The sequence below is a fragment of the Phalacrocorax aristotelis genome, chromosome 5 (assembly GCF_949628215.1).
Source record: "Phalacrocorax aristotelis chromosome 5, bGulAri2.1, whole genome shotgun sequence".
Taxonomy (NCBI): Eukaryota; Metazoa; Chordata; class Aves; order Suliformes; family Phalacrocoracidae; genus Phalacrocorax; species Phalacrocorax aristotelis.
The window spans coordinates 798,880-822,854 of record NC_134280.1 but is presented as its reverse complement, the minus strand read 5'-3'; the positions used below and the strand labels follow the sequence as shown (position 1 = coordinate 822,854).

General features: G+C 51.7%; 1 protein-coding gene across 1 annotated transcript; it reads right to left on the bottom strand.

The window, feature by feature from the left end:
• Positions 1-943: 943 nt before the first annotated feature.
• Positions 944-12,936, bottom strand: CYTIP (cytohesin 1 interacting protein). Its single transcript, XM_075092704.1, has 8 exons — positions 12,673-12,936; positions 9,772-9,821; positions 9,383-9,437; positions 6,499-6,601; positions 6,272-6,365; positions 5,753-5,822; positions 2,226-2,292; positions 944-1,757 (listed from the first exon to the last, which is right to left on the bottom strand). The coding sequence occupies exons 1-8, from the start codon at positions 12,835-12,837 to the stop codon at positions 1,285-1,287; spliced, it is 1,077 nt and encodes a 358-aa protein (XP_074948805.1). The 5' UTR covers positions 12,838-12,936; the 3' UTR covers positions 944-1,284.
• Positions 12,937-23,975: the final 11,039 nt, after the last annotated feature.

Below are 23,975 nucleotides of genomic sequence, written 5' to 3'. Positions count from 1 at the left end.
CGCCGGGAAGCAGGAGGCATACAGAGACCTGCCGCCCTTCGCTGGCTCCCCACTGCCTGCACTTGCACCCTCCCCACGGCAGCCACTGCCGCTGGCCCCTTGCCCCCCCCCAGACCACGCAGACCCATGCTCCTCACCCTTTTTCCCTTGGGAGCACTCTCTCGACAGGGGCCACCAGCCTGTTTGCACCCCTGCCCAGTGCTGCTGGCGCTCCCCACCGCGCTCCTCCTGTGTTTGACACAGGAGCCCACACGGGTACGTGGTGACCAGTGCTCCGGGCACGCAGAGCTGCGCAGGACACCGAGTGCACGGCCACCACCGGCTTCCCGTGCACTGGCACGAGGAGCCCCGGGGCTGCGTCTGTGCTCAGGAGGGTCCTTTCTATCCGAATGCCCCGGAATAAAACAGGTTTGGCAGGACACGGGATATCAGCTACTGGCAGAGATGGCGGCTGGTCAGATCACAACTGATAAACCAGGTTATTGCAGGGTTTATACAACGGCTGCTAAGAGATGTGAAAGCATTGGCAGCCAGCGTTTACTTCATGAATCTGTTTATTGATGCTGTCAGCATGGGGGACCCGGTCCCTGCTTTGGAGACTGGGAAGTGGATTGTGGAGCTCACCCTTTCTTTTTCTGACACACGTACCGAGTGTGCACGTCCTCGAGCAGCAGCAGCGCCTTAGGGCAATGGCCTGGCACAGGCGGCGGGAAGCGGCCGCCACGGGTCCTGACGTGGCAAGTGTGCTCCGGGCCTGCCCCAGCGCCCCCGCGTAAATCTCCCACCGCAAAGCGCGGGTGAACCAGTGCCCTCTGGTTCAAAACATTCCTGCCCAGGGTCTCTCTCCGATGTATGCTCTGGTCTCCATCTGCTTTCTAATGGGACTCTGTCGCTGGTTTTAGTAGAAGCACTTGCTTTATAAAGACTTCTGGAAGACTAAGACTTTGGTAACAGGAAATAAATAGCTATCAATTTTGCATTCAATTAAAAACTATTATTAACATTAAAGTACGCTGAGGAAGTTCTGCAAAGGTTCCTCACATTCCAGAGTTCACCATTTTTCACGTTAATGAAGAGGTCCACAGCGTCCTCTAATTAAAAATTAAAATAATTAAAAAGTCCAGAGGTTTTTAAATATCATCAGTACTGTTTGTTGGAGGACTGCCATGCAGTGCCCCCACACTTCACCCACCGCATGCTGCCGGGTGAGCCGCTGCCCTCGGTCCGTGCCACGCAGCCGTCCCACGTGCAGAGCCCCAGACAACAAGGATGACACGTGCGATGTCAGACCCGACTTTCTTCCTCTTCCACCGCCCGGTGAAGGCCTGGAATGAATTTCAAAAGATGCTTTCGGACACTGGATCTCCTGCTTTTCCGTGGGAGGGTCCCAAAACTACTGGTGCCGCTGCTCCCCTCCCAGAGCGGGGACATGGACCCGCTGCTGGCCAGGCTGATGCTGCGGTTCCTCCGCAGGGAGGACCGCCCGGCAGCGCTGCCCCCATCCCGGGGGAAGAAGCAGTCGTCATCCACGCTCGACTGGCGGCTCAGGCTCTCTGCAGCTGAATCCTCGAAGGCACAGCTCTGGTAGAAGCTGTCCTCGCTGTCCACGGTCATCAGGCTCAGCCGGCTGCGGGAGCTGCTCTCGCTGGAGAAGCGAGGCTTCGTCGGAAACAGGGGCTCTGCTGTGCTGCAGCCGCCAAGCACGCTGGACTCCTCCAGTTCCAGCATGCCCAGCAGAGCATTGTCGTTCACTTCCCCTGGAAGCAGAAGCGGAGCGTTATTTACCGGCGCCTGCTCAAGGCCGCAACGGAGGATGCTTGTGCCACGGCGGCGCAGCACCTCAGCGCGGGGAGCAGCCCCTCTCCCTCGTGGGAAGCTGTTTCCCAGCTGTGGGGTGCTCTCTGCCCCTGCCTTCCCCCACACGCAGAATCAAAGCTGCTCCCTGGGCAACCCATAAAAAACCCCAAACAAACTAAACTCTCCCCTGATAAGTCCAGAATAAGAATGGGAAAAAAACTTTGCATCCTGTATCAACTCCTTTCCTAGAACTAATGCAAAGGATCCTTTGGTCTGTGTTAGTCAAGTGGCATCCAAAGCTTTCCCAGGGGCCAGCCCCATGCCTTCAGTAACAGGGAAAAGAAAGCAAACGAAAATCAGATTAAAGGATTGCTTCTGCAGAAGGACTCAGCAGCGCTGTGGTTTCCTACCCGGAAACAAGTACGCACCGTGCAGCAAGCGCTGTTCCTGTAAGAGCAGAGAATGCAGCTCCACCCATTTCTGCTGCAGAGTTTGCTGTGGAGGAGAAAGAGGGCTCTGTCACTCACACACTTTTGCAGAAGCACAAAACACTTGTAAAGATAACAGTGTGTTCAGAAAGTACAGGTCACCTGAGCTTGTACATCCCTCTTATTACTAAGACAATTTTCCCAGAATTTAGCGAAGTGCTTCTGGAAAGCTCGATCCTGCTCGTGTGCTGGTGCTTCGGCTGAGGTACTGCATGTGCGCGATCTGAAAAGCAGAAGCCTGGCACCTGGGGCGCGTGCTGCTTGCCTTCGGCTACAAAGGGCGACACCGGCTCCCCTCAGCAGCCCGCAGGCTGCCCTCCGCCCACCCTCTGCAGCTCCAGAGCCCCCCCGCCAGGAACGGGCACCCCCTCCTCCTTCCTGGGTCTGGCAGGGCAGCGCGGGCACGGCACAGCTAACCATCCCCAGCTCCCGAGCAAAGAGCCTTGTAACCTCTAAGTGCTACACGCCAGCCAACCGTGAGCAACAGTTTTCTTTCCCTGTGTTGCAGGTCAGCTTTTGGTGGAAAAATAAACCTTTGCATAGTCAATTAAAAAAAAAAAAAACCAAAACAGCAGGTGAACCTCCAGCCAGAGGTAGTCACCGTAGGCACTTCCCCAGTAATCTGCACGAACCCGGAGCCCCTCAGACACCAGCCTGAGGTGGCAAAGCACACATTTATACAACCAAACTGACCAGATAAAGCTTGCGTGGGCAATCCTGTTGTTGCACTCACATATTTTTTTCTCTTCTCCACATTTCAGAAAAATCAACAACAAAACGATAACCATGGCCCGGCTTGGTTTTCCACCTTGCAGGGTGGCAGCGCCCACACGGCAAGCCCCCAGTCCCCGCGGAGGCCAGGCGGGACCCAGCAGCAGGAGGAGGGGGCGGCACGGAGGATCTTCCTGGGGCTCCCCGAATGTACTGAAGAGCAGCAATTTTCAAGGGCACTGGGAAAGAAGCCTTTTCCCAGCTGCTCTCCTCCCTGAATCTCCTCGTAGGGGATTTGGGCACGACCTGGCAGAGAGCTGGTGCCTGGGGTCTGACCGGCGCGGGCCGGCTGGGCGGCCTTCACCAAGGCAGAGGTACAGGGTGGCTCCAGCTTCCCCACAGAGCATTCCTACAGCACCGAGACAGGCTTGCCGGTAAAATGGGAGCAATGGCTGCTTTTAAGGAGAATTAGTTTGGACAAGTTTGCTCTTACGGTCTCTACACAATGTTGAATAAGGTAGTTTTTAGAAGTTTATAATTCAACTAAACCTAGGAAGTTGTATGCAAGAGATGCTGTGGAGTTGTCCAAAGATTTTCTTTATCCTCGTCCGGACCCAGCCAAAACAGCATCCACCTCCTAGTCCTGGTTTCTCCCATCTCATTAAAGCATAACAGCGGCGGGGCTGTCAGGAGGACTGGTGCACGGAGAGGGTACCCGCTCGCAGCTGCCAGGACGCCCATTCCGCCAGCACGGCGCGGCGGGCGCAGAGGGCTGCGGGTCCCACCTGCGGTGCCTTGCAGGGGCTGCGCTGCTGCGTCCCGGGGGCAGGACACGCTTGTGCAACGCACATCCAAACCTGCCGTGCTTAGCACTCACGGGCACTGTCGCGCTGTGGTTACAGGGGTTCGCAGCAACCGAGCACGCCCTTCAGTGGGGCATCAGAGACAGTTATAAACAGAATTAGGTTCTTTCTGCTGCAGCCACACCGGTGTGAGAGTGCAGGGCTGAGCATATACCCATATTTGACTCTGTAACGACATTTGCCACAGTGGCTTGGAACATTTGCGAAACAGCTGTTATCTAAAACCAGAACATTTCACAGCAGATTTTGAGATTTTGGCTTTATAATTTCCCTGGAAAGGGGTGAGGGGGGGACACGGACACGGGGAGAGATCCCATTTCTGGTAATGTCCCTGGTTATTTCATCCAGATTGCTACGGGGCCTGACCAAACGGCTTGCCATGCAGCACTGACCGTGGCCGGGACAGAAGCATCCTGCTGCTGTGTTCTCATTAACACAGTGATGAACTCTGCGGCTCTGGGGTCTGGCTCGTTTCTCGCCAGGTCTGGACTAGCTGGCTGGCCGGGCGGTCTCAGCATCCCCAACCAATGCTCTGGCTCCCGCCAGCCTTGGGACCCAGTGACGTGGTCACACACAGCTCCACGCGAGGCCGGCACGGCCCCTGCACTCGCACCCGTCTCCCAACGCCTCCCACCCTGCTGGACCATGCCGGGTGTGCGGGGCTTTGTCCCAGCACCACAAGGAGCACCAGGGCTGCCTCTGGGCTTGGCTCTCCCAGCTGCTCCCACCACCCAAGAGCCCCCACTGCCTGTTAGTTGGTTTTACCTCCTTTGAAGAGAAGATAACAGCCAGCTGCGGGGAGCAGTGCCTAAAACCATCCCAGCTATTTCCAAAAGAATCCTACCTAGCCCCTGTCAGTGTAATGAGCCTCTGAGGGGAAACGAAGCTCATGGAGGTTTTGCCCTGCTCTCCTTGCCCCTGCCCATCTTCTAGGCTGAAGTGACGGTGACCAAGACACCGCCTGTACAGCCAGGCACTGCCCTCCGCACCCCGCTGGCCGCAGACCGGCAGAGGTTGGGAGGGAACCTCCTTCCCTCCCTGTCCAGCCCCCACGGCCACCGCTGACATCATCTACAGCATCGGTGACACGCAGCAAGTTACAACAGCCTGTGCTGTACTCTCATAAATACAGTGCAAAGCAAATTAAATAAACATTGTTTTAAACATGCTAAATACTGAATATAGAAATCACCCCCGTGGCAGGGCTTATATTTTATAGGCAGTGGCACATATGGCAAACCCGTCCCCACTGCTCAGCTTTGGCAAGCCTAGCCCATTTGGCATGAGGTTTGTTCTAGCCAGATTAATTTTTAATGCACTTTTAAAAGTACCATACTACTGCGCGGAGGGTTTTGGCATAGAGCTGCCATAAGGAAGAACCCCTGGCTCAGGCTGACCGAGTCCCGGCTTTGGAAAGCCCTGGCCCTTGCGGCGCCTGCGGCTGCAGCGGGGCGAGCAGAGAGGCACGGCAGGGCGCCGGCACATGCAAACCTGCTGCCGGCCCGGCAGCCTCGGACTTGGCTGGGGAACAGCAGTTCTATGAATCGGTGGTGCCGTCACCCTGCCGTCCCTAATGAGCCTGAGTTTTGCTCGTGAAAGCCTGCTTTCCCTTTTTGCTGAATACAAAGCACAGTAAAATAAGCTGTTCTGTTCTTACAGGGGAGGATTGCCTACAGCCTGGGCACAGCTGAGACACAGAGGGAAATGGAAATTCTTAGAGAGCTACAGAAAGTATTGTGGGGGAGAATATTACAAAAAAAAGTTATACAGAAAATATTACAGGGACCGCGGCTGGGGGTGCTGGCGGCACGGGACGCATAGGGGTCCTGACCCAGCCCCACAGACACCCACTGGCAACGAATCCACAACGGATTAACTAATGAATTATATTACCTTCAGTAACTGCAGCTTGGTCTCAAGCTCCATTTTCCGCAGAAACATGGCCGCGTTGACAGTCTCTAACCTGTGAAGAGCAGGTGACGTCGGCGTCGAAGTGGAGAGGAGCGACGAGCGCTGCCGGGGCTGCCGGACCCCGCACCGCGGCTCACCGCACTGCAGCGTGCTGCCGTGGGGTCCTTGGGGAGCAGCTGCACGAGGGGATGGGGAACACCCTGCCTGGCCGGACCCTCTCATCCACGGCCGTCCTCAGCAGCAGCCGTGCCGGCGCAAGCCAAGCAAACACATGGCAGGGGCAAGAGGAAAAGGATTTGCAGGGGCAACACTGGGGCACCTTCGCAGAGCTCCTCCCTCCCGAACCCTCACCTGCAGTAAGAGTGCGGCTCCGCACAACCAAGCCCACGGGGATTTCTGCTTCGAAGACAGCACAGGGCTGCAGGGTAGCACGAGAAGCTTTCTAGGCTTCCAGCAGGAAAGAGTATTAAGCTAAAAACCACTCGAAGGAAGGATGCCTACCTTAAGTAGTTCCCTGAAGACTTTATCAAGTTGACTATTTGCTTGTGACTAAAACCATCAGTGTTCACGCCATTGATACTGGAGAGGATATCGCCTGTTAGAGATACACAGAGGTGAAAATTAGCGTCTGCAGCACCCGCACGCCTTCCGCGTGCTCTACAGTAAAAGTAATTGGGAGAAAAGCAAGATAAGGCCACCCACAGCAGGAAAAAAACATGAATATTTACCGGTTTGAAGGCCAGAAAGATGGGCAGGACTTTCTTCTTGAATTTTGCAGATGCAAGTGCATACCTCCAGGGAGTCATCATTTTGGTGCGGAAATCTAATAGTCTGTTAATACCAAAGTGACGGTGTTACCAATATTACAGCCATAAAAACAATTTAAAAATTAATAGTCTTTTTACACATTTTTTTAAAATGAGAAAGCTGTGATGAGCAGGGTATATTATCACGTAGGTGAGAACACCAAAGTGTTATACCCTAACAATTAGAAATTGCATTCTTATGAGAGAGAAGAGCAGACACCTGATCGATGCCTGTACGTTGTTTTTGCAGAAAATTAGATTTAAGGCAAGTTGGTTACTTATTATCAAAATCTCAGTAACTTCAGTCACGAATATCTGTTAGCATGGCTGCAGATTGCTTCCTGGAAGGGTTTTTCATGTTCCCAGCCGCAGCATGGCAGGGTGTGACTCAGGCTTCTCAAGTGATTGACTCCTACTCATTGGGACTGCCACGTGAAGGCAGCTGGTGCTGCCAGGTAGATCGGCCCGCAATGAGAACTGGAAAGCAAGAAGAGTTGAACCTCCTTTTGTTCTTTTGGCCTCTTAAACTCATTAGCCACGCGTGTCCCCACACCTCCTTGAAAGTGATTTTGATTCTTGACTTATACATTTAAATATACATTAAGTAATTTTTAATATATATAAATATATAAATATATAAATATATAAATATATAAATTTTATCTATATAAATCCATCATGTGCTTATCAGTGCTGACGTGTATTTAGAAAAGTGCAAAAGTGGGCCACGCAACCTGACCAGATCCTGTAATGACAGGAAATGTCTTCTCAGTTATATGCAAATACCAGTATTTAGCCACATCTTCCTGCCAATATTTAAACTGAAGCTGAACTTCCTGAAAACCTGAGACAGCCACATCTAACCCAGATACAAGAAGTCACATTAGATTCCCAAATTTCTCAGTCAGTGTGGAACAAATAGGGATGAAGACTGGGTGAGTTCAGAGCGTACCTGGCCAAGTCACACCAACGCAGTCATTTCAGCCCTTAGACCAAGAATTTTGGCTAAACTAAGAGTGCCAAGTGAAACATGAGGGTCGTGGAGGACGTGCCACTGCAGGTCACACATGCTTTTTTTTATTTTTTTACTTATTTCAGAGCGGTAGGTCTCACCTACCAATCTGAAAGACTGGGCCAGCTTGAGCAACACTAGCTGGACAGGCAGGATGGGACTCATCACACCTAGCTGGAGCTGTCTGGAGAGAGCCAGCGGAGAGGTGGACGTCTCCAGGGTGTGACTGATGGCCCCAAGAGAAGCACTCCAACCAGGAGGGTGGACTTCCCTTCTTCCACTCGTGGAGTGCGGAAGATGGCTGGGCCGTGGTGGGGAAACCTAGCTTTTAGGCAGCTGCAGTGAGGGGAAAGACGTGCTGCCAGAGCATCCGCTCTGCAAACACCCGGGCACTCGGAGCCACACGGCATCCGCCGTGCCCCCAGGCTCTGGTCCGCAAGCGGGAAGCAGGAGAATAACCAGTCACAGGCAAGAAGCTCTGGCATCCGGCCATCACCGCAGCTCTCATGAGCTCCCTGCAGACGGTAGACCTAGAGTTTCACATCATCTTATTCTGCTTTGCCTAAATTTAACTTGTAGCAATGAAACTGCAGCTTCTAAATAATGGCTTATCCTCAGTATCAGACAGATGCTGCCTTTCCTTAGCCTGGACTTCCTAGTGAAGTGCTCACACTGCATGTATGCTCGGGAAGAAAATGTGCCAAGAACAATTATTTTTAATCATAATGTCACATATAATGAAAATCTGCCCTGACAATTTATATAAAAGCCCAATAATTGACTCAATTATCCGCCCTTCTGAAAGCTTTCCACTGCTCACGAGCTGAACACTTACCCGCTCATTAGTCACAGAACCAAATTTGAAAAAGTTAAGCTTTTCCTAATACACTAATTTCACTGAAAATACTATTTTCCCTTTGTGCAGAGATACCGGCAAGCGCTTTGGAGACACCCTGCCACCGCAGTAAAGGAAAGAGAGGGGCGATGTGGGAGGGTCTCGTGGGCACTGGCTCACGGAACAGGCTCCTGCCCGCAGGTCCCGCCAGCAGGCAGAGCTCCGCGGTGGTGCCACGACCCGCTGCCCCCAAAACAGCGCCTCTTTATTCCTGGGATTATTTTTTATTTATAACCGGGATTTTAGCAGGCCTGATGATCCAAGAGTCACCTTTCTCACAAAAATCTACAGAACAAAAATGTCCCATTAGCAGTGCTCCTGGCAAGATTCTGGTTTTCCTGTTTGATGATTTACTGACTTCTACATCTAACAGAGTTTCTTACTGTATGATTTAGCCCCCAGCAAGTCAAGCTTAGCAGTTTTTTATTAAAAATACACCAATACTCTACATCTACTTCAAAAATACATGTGTCTATATATGTTAAAGGAGGAAGTAAAATGCTAGGTATAAGGTATTTTTTGGAGAGAGAGATTTTTAATATCTCTCTTTTTATATGAAAATATTCTCATATACAAGACTCAAACAAAAAATTCTCTTATGGAGGTATGAAGACATTGCCATTGCTTCATATTGGGATTTGAATAAAATTTCTCCTACATTCAGTGCTCTGAATTGTGAAAAGGCCGGAAACTCTCATCTGTGACCTTCACTATGAAAAAAATCGTTGGAAATGCATCCTATTTCTGCATCATTACTGTAAGTTCTTCAAATTTCATGACGAACTGATGGATATCTTTCTCCGCTCTATGCTGTTTTAACCTGATTTTGAGGAGCTGCCACTTAAGAGATTACACCATATTTTATTTTTAAATGAAGTGACTTGTCATTGAAGTCTTACCTGGATTTCAAACCCAAATGTCTCTTTATCTTCTTTTAATATAGCAACGAGGTGTCTGCAAGAAGAATACACAGAACTCTGTATGAACGCCGGGGTGTCGCATGTCATGCGCGCTGTATGTCTAACCAAAGCAATTGTGCCCCCGCCATCGCCCCTCCCTGTGCTAGCAGGGTGTCAGCACGCCTCCCCTCAGACGTTGCAGAGGGGGTGCTTGCTCTTTCCTTGCTCAAACTGAATGTGACTATTTCACCTGCATGTCCCAGGTGTTGGGTACCACTCTCTGCCTTGCACCCTTAGCCGACTAGGGCCACTAACGGGGAAGATTCCCACGATACATGCTTTATGCAGAGTAAGTATATGACAGTGATTATAGAAGGATATCTTCATACCTTTGTGGCCTGGAGGAGTCACCCAAGGAGCTGGATCTGACTAACGCAAGCTGTAACCAGAAACAGGAGTGGAAAAGGGTCAGTAGGTTCAAGGTTCTTTGAGGCACATGGCTAAAATGAGCAGTTTAGAGCAAAACTAAAACTAGCTGGTGGCATCTCACCACCAGCTTGCACCAAAACAGCCTCTCCCTCAAACGAGAACTTAAACTTCCAGACGAGGAGGAAAGGCAGCTAGGTCCAGGGTGCAAGACAACTGGTCATCATGTTCAAAGCCACCTGTCAGATGCTGAAGGTGAGCTCAGCTGGGCACAGGCAAAGACTCGGCAGCCAACAGCAATGACCTCTGGGCACACTGACCACTCCCTGCAAAGCTTGGAAGAGGTGCTCCCTCCTGCCCAGGACGTCTTCCTCCACCCTACGGTTCCTTTCCAAGCAAGTTAGAGAGTCATTTTACACAGTAACAGGCCTGACATCAACACCCATGGAGGACGTTTGACTGGCATTGCTGCAAGACAAAGTATCAACTGCCACACGTTCTGGTGTGGAGGTTTGCGTTAACCTGCAAGAGATGGTTGTTGAAGGAATCGCCTTTATGAGGAAAGGCTGAGAGACCTGGGCTTGTTCAGCCTGGAGAAGAGAAGGCTGAGGGGGATCTCATCAATGCCTATAAATATCTGAAGGGCGGGTGTCAGGAGGACGGGGCCGGGCTCTTTTCAGTGGTGCCCAACGCCAGGCCAAGGGGCCACGAGCGCAAGCTGGAACACGGGAAGCTCCACCTGAACATGAGGACAAACCCCTTCCCTGTGCGGGTGCCAGAGCAGGGGCACAGGCTGCCCAGAGGGGCTGTGGGGTCCCTTCCCTGGAGACATTCACCCCCCGCCTGGACGCGGCCCTGTGCCCCTGCTCTGGGTGTGCCTGCTCAAGCAGGGGGTGGGACGGGGTGAGCTCCCGAGGGCCCTTCCAACTCCTGCCACTCTGGGATTCTGTGAATTCATGTTTATTTTTACTATGCTGGGAATTAAGCCCTGGAAAACTGGGTATAGGTCAGCTTTTTGTATTTTTCCAAACTTTTAAATATAAAATTGAGTGTCCCCAAAGTAAAACAAACATGGGCACTCTTAGCACATCACAAAATTGATTCTGTTTTTCTCCTCCAGAAAACATCTGGGCATCCTCGCTGGGAGACTGTAATGCAGTACCTGGTCCAACTTTATTAGAAAACATTCACCACCCACTAGCTCTCCAGGCTTCCCTGCAATAAGTTAAAATTGAGAGCTGAGCTACATTCAGCCAATATAAAATGAAGCAACATAAGGAGGGTTTCTGAGCAGGGGTGATAATTTGGCATCTTCACAATTAGTTTTCATAAACTCACAAACACCTACTTCAGAGGTGGAGAGAGGTCTGGAATCAGAAGCACGTTGGGTGGGAGACCCCTGTAGCAATACCTGTTGGAAGACCCTGTGGCAGGAAGGCTCTATCGAGGGTGATAGAGGTTGTTGTGAAAAAGCATGAGAACAAGTAGAAAAATTGAGATTGAATCCCAAAGAAAATATTCTGATGGCAAAAGTGCTCCGAGCAGGGAATTAATTCTTCCCACAAAAAGTGAACCACAAATAAGCAATTACATTGTCACTAAATGGTTTGTAGAATTTAGTCAATATAACAAAATGTCTCAGACTTCAGCAGTATAAAATGGTGCCGCAGTGTGACACCTACAGAAACACCCTACTTCCTAAACCCGCGTTTACCTGGGGAGAGGAGGGGGAGGCTACACGTATAACAACAGAGCACACAGGTGAAAGGGCTAATGGCAGGCATACACCAGGGCTGCAGGGCCCCTGCGGCGCGTGAGTGGTAGGCACGGTCTGCGCCGCGCAATCCTCCGGCCCAACACCCATGTTGTAATTTGTCTTTAACAGAGACAGCCACATCACAGCCATTATCGTCAGCCTTCCCTTGCGCTGGCAGCCGCTGCCACGCACAGGGCTGCTCCGTCACAGCCGCGGGAGCTGGATGCCACCCAGCAGCAGTGTTCCCAAGATTAGTCTGGCTCTGGCTTGCCTTTATCTCCCCACACTTGTACAAAGAAAAGGATTAAGCATGTTTCCACTACTGAACAAAGCCAACGCCTTAAGTGCACGGATATCATGCACCGGTTTTCTTATAACACTTTCAGATTATAATGTGTCTCTAACATTTTCTGTTTAGGTTTCTTCATGCTAGACAAATAGACCAAAGCTGGACTTGCTCAGCTGGCAATTTACAGCAACAGCAAGAGAGAGTTTTGTGGCAATCCAGTTGCAAACAGCAGAATTGTGCACAAATGTGCCGTTCAGTTCTGGGGGAAAAGCCCAGACGAGAGACGCAGCCCAACCAGCCCCAACAGTTGTAGCAAAATACTCCAAAATCCGGATGGAAACAACCCATGGTAGGTGCTTTCTGTCAGTGTTGCAGAACAAAGAACAGTCCAGCCAGGCCATGGTACTGAAGTAAATGCAAGTTTAAAGGAACACCCAGCCAGCAAGAGCCTCTTTTGACTCGCAGCACTGCTGCAAATGGAGAAGAACCGCAAACGGGGCAGGATCTCGGCTGCAAAAGCACTTCATGCGCCCAAGCCACCCCCGGCAGAGTGCCTCTCTGCTTGCTCCTCTTGGGAGCTTCCCGCACTGACGGTGTTGCAACGGTTTCATTGCAATCCCAAAACCAGCTAGGCTAAAGGTGCCCAGCAGTAATCCTTCCAGCACCCCGAAGTCAGGAGCACGCAGCTCCGCAGGGAACCCGTGCAGTCCCTCGGGGCAACCTGGCCGGTTCTGCTCGCGCCTGCAAATGCGGGCAGCAAGTGGCTGTCGGGGCAGAAGGGAGCCATCAGCCTCCCGGAGCACAGGAGCCACCCCGTACCTGCTTGCGCCCACGGGGCAGTGTCCCCACCGTGTTGGCCAGGTGCTGGATCCTCCTGCTGTCCATCGGCAGAGCCTCCTCCCCGCCGGCAGCACAGGTCGGGCCAGCGCCGAAGCCTACGAAGTTGGCATTCTGGTTCTGCTGAATGAGTCGCCGTAGGGCCATGTCAGTGGAAGGGCATTTAGAGCGTCATTGCTAAACGCTGCGGCGTGGCTGAGGAAACTAACATGCTCGCCCCTTCGAGCGATCAAAAAGTATGAGAGCGGAAAGCCAGCCACGTGACCTGTGGTTTAGGTGCGCGTTACATAAATCTCTTCTAGCAGATCGCCAGGGCACTCAGTATGCATTGTGCTCATAGGAGAGTTAAGAATCAGGCTTGGCGATTAAAGAAATCTGCATAATTTTTCCATTCCTGCACACAAGAGTTCTCACCGAACAGCTGCTTCTCTTTGCAGTGGTTTGTCCCTGAATCACTGCTTGCTTCAGGCACTTGCCTGAAGTCAACTTGTCCCTCTCTCAGTTGCTCAGCACCCCTTGCATTGCTCAAAGTACCTTTTTTGCAAAGGTGGGAAACCAACGCTTTCTTTGGCTAACGGGGTCAGCGCGTGACTTCCCAGCCACAGGGAGGAAAGCAAGAACTGAAGGCCACAGCCTGCGAGCAGGAGCTGAAAACATCGCAGAGCAAAGGCAGAGCAATGCCCTCGGCAGAGCATTTGTGTTTTGGTAAGGAGCAATGACTTACCCAGCAAAGCAGGTCTGGCAGCACACAGCGGTGTAAACACAGGGCCTGAAGGAAGGGACAGGAGGGCTGCCTCAGCAGAGCCACAGTGCCAGGGAGAGCCTTGGCGTCTTTGCACCGAAGATGCATCATCATGTCATCCTTGCACCTTTCCTGGCTGGCCTGGGCTGGAGGAAGCCAGCGGGGGCTGCTGGTGGGTGGACAGGAGGGCAGCCACGCTGTGCCAGGCTGGGGGCCACGCTCCAAGCCTGCCCAGCCAAGCAGCTGGGGTGGCTGTAATTGCCAGCGATGCCCCAGGTGCCCTGCGGACCCTCCCAAGGTGTCAGCCTCGTGTAGCTGCTCGACACGCCATGCTGGCAGCCAGGGTCCCTCTGGGGGAGCCAAGCTGTCGGTCTGCCCTGGAGCAGAGCGATCCCAGCCAGGATCTCGCCCCAGTTTGCAGTGGCCAGAGCATGGACTGACCCCTGCAGCCAGCTGCTGCTCCAAAATCAAATTTTACCGGGGGTTCCTCTCTTCCAAAGGATTTTGTCCCAGCAGCAAATAAATTTGGGAGGATTCATGATGCTAGGAATTGGGGGCTGGTTTGTTTTTTCACTCCAGTTATCATCTGACCTGTTGTTCAGTTCAGCATGGCTTTTAATAGCTTTAGGTTTTGAGAACCCCTAGCAGATTACTCACTCCTGGGTTTCATGAAGAAGCAGGGGAAGCAGCCCTGAGAGCAGTGGGCAGCAGGGCTGCCTGTCCGCGCTTCCCCTCGGCTGCAGGTAAGCAATGCAAAAGGAGGGCCAGGGCTGAGCCCTCGGGCAGCACAGCTTGCCAGCCTCACCCCTGCCAAGTCCTGGACACAGATGGACCAGGAGCTCCCTCCACCTCTGCACAGCTCTGCAGCTGGTGGCCAGAGCCCCGTGTCCCAGGGCAGCACGCACTGCCAGCCACCGGTGGCCAGAAGCAGCCCTGGCAAGGCTGGACATCCCAATGGGACCTGACTGAAACACACGCATTTTCACCTGAGGTAGCTGGACAAACACCAGGGACAATAACTTCACAAAGCCTCCAGAGTTCATCACCATTAACTCTAGCTGGCACTTGAACGTTCACGAGAGAAAAGCAGGTCTATCGCTCTTAAAAAGGAGAATAAAAATTTACAAGTTACGCTCATTTTTCTCAGTAGAGGCTTCTCATGCACCTTTACAAAGTATTGCTACATGTGCCTTGGACACCCAGCTCCGAGAGACGAGTCTGGCAGAGGCGCAGGCAGCGGAGGCGCAGGCAGCAAGCACTGCCGGGAGCAGCACGCCACCGTGGGGTGAGAGCTCGTAGGGTTTGCCTCTGCTAACCTCATGGCAGTTCAGCACGGTCTGGTATATGCTGTCACGACAGTTTAATTCAGAGCTGATTTGCGTGCCTTTTGTAACGGCTCTGCCCCTATAGATCATGGTGGAGGAGGCGCAGGGATGGGTGTCCGGCTGTGCCCCCCACAGAAAGGGCGACAGCTTTTAAGGCATTGCAAAAGAAGCACAATGAGTTTTTAAAATTAGTATCGTTTATAAAAAGAAACCTGTGTCTCCTCGTATGCTGGAGACAAGCCCATATTTGGTCTGCAGAGCACTACAGATCACATCATGATCTCAGCAGAAACTCAGAGTCAGTAAAACTGTGAGCGTGGTGGGATGGGCCATTCAACTAAAACGAGAATTGAACTCCTAGCCCAGGTTTTTTTTTCTGTTTGCTTTTTTTGCATGGCTGATTTTAATCGTATTTCTGACACAGTAAGTTTGTTTTCCTCCTACTGCTTGCCCAGCCCACCTCTGCACCAGCTCACCAGGGAGGAGCTGCCTTCCCCCTTGCTCCCCGCATTGCCAGCAAGCACAGGTCTGGGCACAGGAGACCCACAGGCTGCTCCTCCCACAGTGCCAGGAACCATGTCTGTCTGTCCAGCCCCTGTCCTTCCAGGTGCTCTGCCATGCCCAAAAGGACAACTGGAAGAATATGTTTGCATACATATATCAATGTACCTGGACTGGTTGTTTGGTAAAGATCTCACTCAGCTGTTTTTTAAATCTTGTGATTCTTCATCTTGCCATTGAGCAAAATTACCAATAGTTTTAGGAGCAAAGGGAAATATTCCATTAGAACAACAGCAAATAAGATACTATGTGCTATCGAAAAATATCATATCCCTTCAGAACCAGTCAGTGCTGGAGAGGAACTCTGGAACGACTTGGAGAAGGAGCAGTCACCCACATTTGCATGCCCCAGCAGAGATGCCTCAGCTAGCTGCTGGCTGGAGTACTCCACCTTCACCATCACCAGTCCGCCCTGGCAGGGCTTGCAAGTCCTGGGGGTTAGAATACGTAGCGTGACCCTCCCTGCGCCGGGCAGGGACATACGGTTTTCCATCCAATGAGAACTAAAGAATTTTTTCCACATTTTTGTCACCAAACAAAAATTATTTTTAAATAATTAAATAACAAGTTTTCACAGAACTGGGCTGGCAGCCATTGCCACTGGCGTGCTGTCGGGGACCCTGCCTGGGCACAGGTTCACCACTGCCGGTGAGACTGACCGCTTGCCACCCAAAGCAAACGAACTACGGACCCAGAAGCCTCCTGCAGCCTGACAGACCTGACTCTGCATGATGCACCCAACTGCATGAAAAAGTACTTAATTCAGGTTTTTGGCTCATGAGGAGTTTCTATCAGAGGCTCAGTAAAGCCATCCTGGTCCTGAGCTGTAACACAACCTGTTATAAAAAACATTATAAAGCCCCAATACAATGACCCAGTGTGATATAAGCAGAAACAAGAACAATCTCAGTGCCTGTACAGATTTCCATCCATTCTAACTCACTCATTACTTCAGTAAAGTTCATTTTAAGTAGTATTTAAGTAACATTAGTTTATTTCAGATCTATAAACTCCATTGGTAAATGGCACTGACTAATCTGTCCGAGCTGCAGAAGGAAGCCCAGGCGACAAGGAAAGAGGCAAGCGTGCGCCAACGTTTGCTGGACCCGGGGCCGCGGGTGGCCAGCCCCAGCCCTGCGCCTCCCGTGTCGCCTGCCTGGCTTCGGCGGCTCAATGGCCGCACATACGCTGGCTTTAGAAGTGGGTTTTTCTGTCAGCCCAGAAAGAGAAGGCTGGCACGCCGACCCATCCTGACACCCAACTTCTAGTCCGACAAGCACCCGGTAAAACCCAGATTTTGCAGGAGACGTCGGTGATACAGCAGGCAGGAAAACAGTATTTTCCACTTTTGAAGACGTATTGGCAATGCTTTGGGATTTAATAGTGAAGAGGGCTATTGTTTTATTCTTATTCCATAGCAGTCCTATTGCCTTGCCATGAACGGCCTGCAGCTCTCCCAGAGAGGCAGCCTTCAGATGTGGAGTGTTTGTGAGAAGGGCACTTGTTTGAAGGACCTGTGTCTTCCTGGGGATCTTGAGGCACATCATTTCTTTCTTCAGCCAAAGGCTGCGTTAGCGTTAGCATATATTAGTCAGTGTAACCAACTTAAAATATGGCCACTGAAACATTTTTATATTTGGCAGATATCTGCAATAAAAAAAAAGTAATATATTCCGGCCCAAGCTCAAACTATTTTAGTCTGTAAGTGCTATTAGTGCCACAGAAGTTCATGTCTCCAGTTAACATTCCCTCTTTATGCTAAACTGCTGCTGCTGTTACACCACACGTGAGCTCTGCTGTGCTCTGCCCTCCTGGCCAGCTCGGGAAGGTGTTTGCCAGAGCAGAGGAACCCCTGGTGCCAGGAAAACGGCAGCACAGGGCTCCCCCCCCCCGCTTCAGGGGATCCACTCATTCCCCTGGAATGCTGAAGTGTTGGTACATTCCCATCTTAAACTTTCATCCCTCAAAAAACCAGCAACTTGCAACAGGTATTTCTACCCCATCAGAAAACATCTGGCCCCCATGCCTGGAGAAGGGCTTGTGGCTGATGTGTGACGGGCCCCTGAGGTCCCCGTGCCTCTCCTGGCAGGCAGCCGGGCACAGACGTGTGTTGCATCTCACAGCAGCACAACGGGGACAATTTTAGACATACATCCTTTGCCTCCGAGAAGGGGAATGAGTGTTCTGACAGATCCAGGGGGAACCTCTCGGTGTCAAGGGGTGGCACTGACCCTGCTCACATTTTATGTCTCTCTCACCTCCTCCCTGGTGCTCATTCAGGAAATAAAAGTGTTTAAAAAGCAATGTACGGCAGGGAGGAAAGCTCTCTCTTTTTTCCTAAGAAAAGTAAGCTGTTTCTTAGGGTTGGCATCTGCTTACTTGCTAAAGCACGCTGAGTAATGCGGTGACCGCGGTGACTCAAAGCCTCTTCCCCTTTTCCTGCTCACAATCACCCCTCTAAGTGGCTTTGAAAACAAACAAAGTGCATTTCAGTTCCTCAGGCAATCCTCTTTTACGTTTCTGAAACGGAGTGACTCATCTCCAAACAAGCTGAGAGGAGAAACAAATAAAAAACTTCCATCAGAGCAAACAGCAAGACCTTGCTCCGAGCTGCCCCAGCAGCCTCGCCGCCGACCTCCCCATGGGCACAAAGGGCCAGGCGCTGCCCTGGCCCCTGGGTGATGCCACGCGCCCCAGCACCCTCCAGCCGCCTGCCCCCGCACGCACCCCGTCCGTCACAGACCAACTGCTGTCTTGCTGGCCATACCCACACCTGCAGGAAGCCCAGACGAGGAGCGTGAGTCCCAACCAAGCTGCCCACAGCGGCTGCCCACGCGTGCCCAGGGAGCTCACCAAGGACGCTCCGCTCCAGCCTCCTCCCCGGCACGGCGCTGGCTCTGCCGTCAGGCCCAGAGTCATGGGCAGCCTCGTGCCCTCTCCAGGAGCAGGCAGGAGTCCCAGGATGGTGCGGGAGAGTTGCTCACAACCCCCTGGAGAGGCAGAGCAGGAGAGTGCATCAACACTGCTCTTGGGGCTGCCCACCACCGATGCAGAGCCTCTGCAGCTATTCAGCTGAGCCCAGCTTGGCACTAATCACCCAAGCAAAGGACACACAGCGACATGCAGGTGCCAAGCAGCACTGCCAGATAATGTTTATCTTGCACTTTAAATCCCTCTAACATGCTGTTACTGCTGGGGGACTAGTGATATGGCACTATGAACACACTGTCCTGTCATCCCTCCGGTCCCCTTCAACATGTCCACAGTGCTGACGCATTCTGGGCAGACACCCAGCGCTGGTTGTGCCACGCTGACAGCCATCAGCCCAGGCAGTGCTGAAGGGAAAGGGAAGAGCAGAGAAAACACATTGGCAGGGCCCTCCTTTTCTCCCACCAGTTTTTGTGGAGGGAAAGCCATAAATCCTCATCTTCCATCCTCAGACCCCAGAGAGTGGCTCCCTTGCTCCTCCATGGGGACCTAGTCCTTGGTTGCCCACCGCCTCTGCCCCTCTAGTCCCAGAGGTCCCCATCTCCTCACAGGCACCCCAGTTCCTAAAAGTATCTCTGAGCACTGGTGCCCACAGAGGGACTCCTCGCCGCACATCAGAGCGGGTCCTGGCCTCTCCGGCACTTCCCAGGAGCAGAGCTGGTCCAAAACCGAGCGCGGGCACTGCTCGGCCCTGCAATAGCTCTGACTCGTGCCTTCAGCCCTGGACTCAGGGCACAGCACCGTCCTGAAGGACCACAACACTGAGACGCCTTTGGGATAGCTCGTTCATGACGAGTCGCTGCGGCTTGATTGCAACATTATCTGTCAAACCAAGCTTGCTTCTTTCTCTGTGCCGTTACCTCCATGGGCTGGGTTTGCCTTTCCCACACACATTCAGGCCCTGGGCTTCCCTGCAGACATTCAGGCTCTGCTCCAACCCTTTCTCTTATCCTTTACACAGCTTCTTTGAACCACAGATTTCTAACTGTTTTGAAAGGAGGCTGTAGCGAGGTGGGGGGTCGGACTCTTCTCCCTAGTAACAAGCGATAGGACGAGAGGAAACGGCCTCAGGCTGCGCCAGGGGAAGTTTAGGTTGGACATTAGGAAAAACTTCTTCACCAAAAGGGTTGTCAGGCACTGGCACAGGCTGCCCAGGGAGGTGGTGGAGTCTCCATCCCTGGAGGTATTTAAAAGAAGGGTAGACGTGGTGCTTGAGGATATGGTTTAGTGGTGGGCTTGGCAGTGATAGGTTAGCGGTTGGGCTCCATGATCTTAAGGGTCTTTTCCAACCTTAATGATTCTATGAGTCTATGAAAACAAAACTCTTGTGACATTAAGGGACTGATTTTGCATCAAAACAAGTGGATGGATGATCACAGACCTAGGAAGGATTTGTATGCTTTTAATGAAACGAGAACTGGGCTCTTACACGATCTGCCTGAAAAGGCAACACGAGGATGTTCCCATGAGTTGGTCTAACCTGAATAACTTCATACATTCCTCTACAGACTCATTTTATGAGAGTGCACAAATCCTCCTCAAGGCTGTAATGAAATCTGCTGCGTGATTTCAAACAAGCAGTCTCTCTCTGAATTTTTCAAATAAGGTTTTGTATTGTCACACTTTAACACGTAGACAAACCACATGGGATATTTTAAGTAGCTAGTCCTTTGTGCTACCAGCTTTTCCATTTGACAAGTAGCTGGTAAGCTATGCAATGACTCAGACTAACGGTTTGAGTACCCAAATGAGTATCACCCTGTGTGTGTCTCAGCATAGCTGCTGATGTATACCCCGTGCTCTTCTCTGCTTTCCTAACCAAAACATAAATTCTTCAGAATACCAAGATACAAAGCGTAGGGCTGATTTTGAAGAAGTCTTGAACAACAAGACTCTTGCTGAGGGTTGGAATTGTCCTGAAAGTTTAGATTCCTAACCTCTACATAATCTTAGTTTCCATGATTTTATATCAGGCTTTCAAACACTTGCAGAAGTACAAGATAATGATCCCAAGCAATAATCTCGGTGACTCTTTTATAGCCAGTAAATTTCCAGTACCTTTCATTTAACTTACCAATGAAATCAGAAGGTGGTTGACAATGAATCAAATGCGAGCAGCAACCCAGAAATACTCCAAATATCTGTACAGTTCATTTTTAAACAAATACATACCGAGGACTCAATAGTACCTGTAGGGAAAATAAATGTCAAAGGGCAAATAAATACGACAAAACCCTCAATTTTATCAATGCAGTATAGAGGTGTGCCTGTTTCCATAGAATACAGCTGAAGAGGTGTGTATGTGTATAAACATTTACAGGGAGATTAAATATACATCCAAGATGACACAAAGATGAGGAGTTTGTGAGCAATTTCATACGGAGTGCCATGTCCTCCCGGCAAGGGCAGAAGAGCGATGATGATCTGAGGTAGGGGAAGGACCCTGAAAGATATGCGGTCAACGCTTGCATCCATCTGGGTGTTCTCCAAGGTTGCGGTGACCCTCCACCATGCCAGGATTTCACCACAGCTGTGTCCCGAGCACCACGGGGCAGGGGTTTCAGCAAGGACACCAGGGTTGTCCTAGCAAGGACAAATGTAGACCAATATGTTTCACAGCAAAACTATCACGTTAAAGGGGATTCCTGCTACCTATTGCTGGAGTAGATCCGGGGCACACAGCTTAGCAGCTCTGCCCGCTCTCAGGAGCGGGAAAAGGGCATTCAGCTGCATGTACACATGAACAAATAACTGCCTGTTTGTAACAGCAGCTCCTCAGGCAACTGCAATAGCACCCTGCTGTAGTAGCCCATCTATGTTGCTGTCTCGTTAAAAGGTAATTGTCATCTGTGCCCATCTTATTTGTTCTTAAACATAATCTCAAAAGGTTTAAAAAAAGTAGATTTTGGTATTACATCCTCCCCACCACAAAAATCCAGCCGAGTATCAATTTCATGTTAAACTGTCCCATAATTTTGCTAGCACTGGGACCAGCTAGACTGAATCCCTCCAGTAGCGCAGTTCTGTAAGTTACGGCTTCTTGGCTATTGCAGTCCAGCCCGAGGAGAACAAGACAAATCACATAAATCTCGTTGAACCCAAAGCCCTTCGCTGGGCTGTGCCATTGCCACCACAAACCAGCACAGAGCAGCTTTATGGGGCTGTTCCCCTGCACTCCGCTCCCACTGCAGCAGTCCCCCCATCCACGAGAGGGCCTGACATGTCAGCACAGTGATTTTTACCCAACTGTGATTTGTTCCCTGTCGCACTGGCAATAAACCTCCAAGCGGCAAAGGCAGGTGCTACTCTTACGGCAGCGCTGTGAAACGAGCGCTCCTCAGGAGGGTATTCTCCGGCTCCCCGGGGGCAGCTGGAGTTCTAGCAATCATTCCCAGCAGTGAGGAAGTTGAAGGCACATCTTTCAGCAAGTCGGTAACTGTCACCTCTGGAGTGCAGAAAGCACCCCTCCCTTCCCCTCAGATGCTTTATCAAAAGGCTTAGTGTGAAAGAGGAGAATAATGCATTTGTAGGACATATACTGGGACTGGAACATAGGCTTATTAAAGTATTATAAACATATTTATACACAAAGCCCATCGCAATGCTTTGGAAAGTCATTTGCAGTGAAAAAACTTGATAAAGATAATGCAAGGAAAAATCCCAGCTTCTTTTGGTTTCCTTTACATTTACTTCGAGCCCAGATTCTAGTCATATGGCAGACCCTCCACTCATGCTAGTATTAAGGATAGCAATATCTCAAGTAAATTCTTCAATATTAAAATAGAGCTCCTTACTTCCAGTCTCCAAAGAAAGGCCAGTCATCAAACTGTGAGAAGTGAGCTTTGAATTCAGCGCACGGCCTGACAAGCAGGGACAAGAAACACCAGCTACAGAGCTCAGAGAGGAGTTGAATCCTTATAAATAAAAAAGCAGCGGTTCATGTCTCAGCAAGCCTTTACGTTTGAGTCTGCTGTTAACCATCTCTAAAATGCACAGAAAATGTTGGGAAGCTTTCCTAGGAGCAGAGATTATGCAAAGCTGCCTGCTTCCGAAGCATCCAGCCTTCCAAGGCTGCGATGCCTGCAGGGTTTCTGCCCATACTCACATTACCAGGGCAGAAGGAACGAGCGAGGAGTCATCCTCTGCAGGACATGAACCTGTACCTCCAGGGACTTGTGAGCTGGCTCTTCTCCTTTGCTGCCAGGTTTGACCAACCTGACAGCCTTCTCTGATGGCACGACTGCTGGGTAGATGAAGGGAGAGCAGTGCATGTTTACCTCCACTTCAGCCAGGCTTTTGACACCATCTCCCGTCACACTCTCACAGGTGAGCTTAGGAAGCATGGATTAGATGAGAGGACAGTGAGGTGGATGGAGAACTGGCTGAGCAGCAGTGCTCAGAGGGTCATGATCAACGGGGCAGAGTCTGCCTGTAACTAGCGGTGTTCCCCAGGGGTCTGTGCTGGGTCCAGTCCTGTTCAACATATTCATCAATGGCCTGGACAAAGGGACCAAGCGTCCCCTCAGCAAGTGTGCTGACGACACCAAGCTGGGAGGAGTAGCTGATGCACCAGAGGCTGTGCTGCCATCCAGCGAGACCTGGACAGGCTGGAGAGCTGGGCCCGAGGGAACCTCATGGAGTTCAACAAGAGCCAGTGCAAGGTCCTGCCCCTGGGGAGGAACAACCCCCACACCAGCACAGGCTGGGGGGGACCTGCTGGAGAGGGGCTCTGCTGAGAAGGCCCCGGGGTGCTGGGGGGCAGCGAGGTGACCCTGAGCCAGCACCGGGCCCTTGGGGCCAAGGGGGCCAACAGAGTCCTGGGGTGCATTAAAGGAGTGTGGCCAGCAGGGTGAGGAAAGTTATCCTCTCCCTCTACTCTGCCCCAGTGAGGCCGCACCTGCAGGGCTGCGTCCAGTTCTGGGCTCCCCAGTTCAAGACAGACCAGGAACTACTGGAGAGAGGCCAGGGGAGAGCTACGAAGGTGGTCAGGGGGCTGGAGCATCTCCCTTGTGAGGAAAGGCTGAGAGACCTGGGCTTGTTCAGCCTGGAGAAGAGAAGGCTGAGGGGGGATCTCATCAGTGCCTATAAATATCTGAAGGGCGGGTGTCAGGAGGACGGGGCCGGGCTCTTTTCAGTGGTGCCCAACGCCAGGCCAAGGGGCCACGAGCGCAAGCTGGAACACGGGAAGCTCCACCTGAACATGAGGACAAACCCCTTCCCTGTGCGGGTGCCAGAGCAGGGGCACAGGCTGCCCAGAGGGGCTGTGGGGTCCCTTCCCTGGAGACATTCACCCCCCGCCTGGACGCGGCCCTGTGCCCCTGCTCTGGGTGTGCCTGCTCAAGCAGGGGGTGGGATGGGGTGAGCTCCAGAGGTCCCTTCCAGCCCCCGCCAGTCTGTGATGCTGTGATGACTCCTGTGGCCTCCTGTGCAGTTGGTTTACCTAATAACAAGAAAATGAAGAATTAGCTCTTTCTCTTTTAGACCCAAATCCTCTGCTGAGCAGTTCCCCATGAACACCTCTCCCCACGTGAAGGCCCTTGGCGCTTTGCTGGGGTGCTGAGTGCCAAGCCTGCCGCCGAGCCGGGATGCAGCAGACGGGGCCAGCAGCCATGCAGGAATGCACCTGTCTGGCTCACAGCAGCAACCTGCTCCTCCTTCCACGTGTGCTG

Bases quoted from the DNA above. Each gene is read 5' to 3' on its own strand.
- CYTIP (XM_075092704.1), bottom strand. From the start codon at position 12,837: ATGGCCCTACGGCGACTCATTCAGCAGAACCAGAATGCCAACTTCGTA. The intron at 6,366-6,498 runs GTAAATATTCAT...TATCTCTAACAG, and splicing joins TCTTTCTGGCCTTCAAACCG to GCGATATCCTCTCCAGTATC. The intron at 2,293-5,752 runs GTAATATAATTC...TCTCCTCCACAG, and splicing joins CCAAGCTGCAGTTACTGAAG to CAAACTCTGCAGCAGAAATG.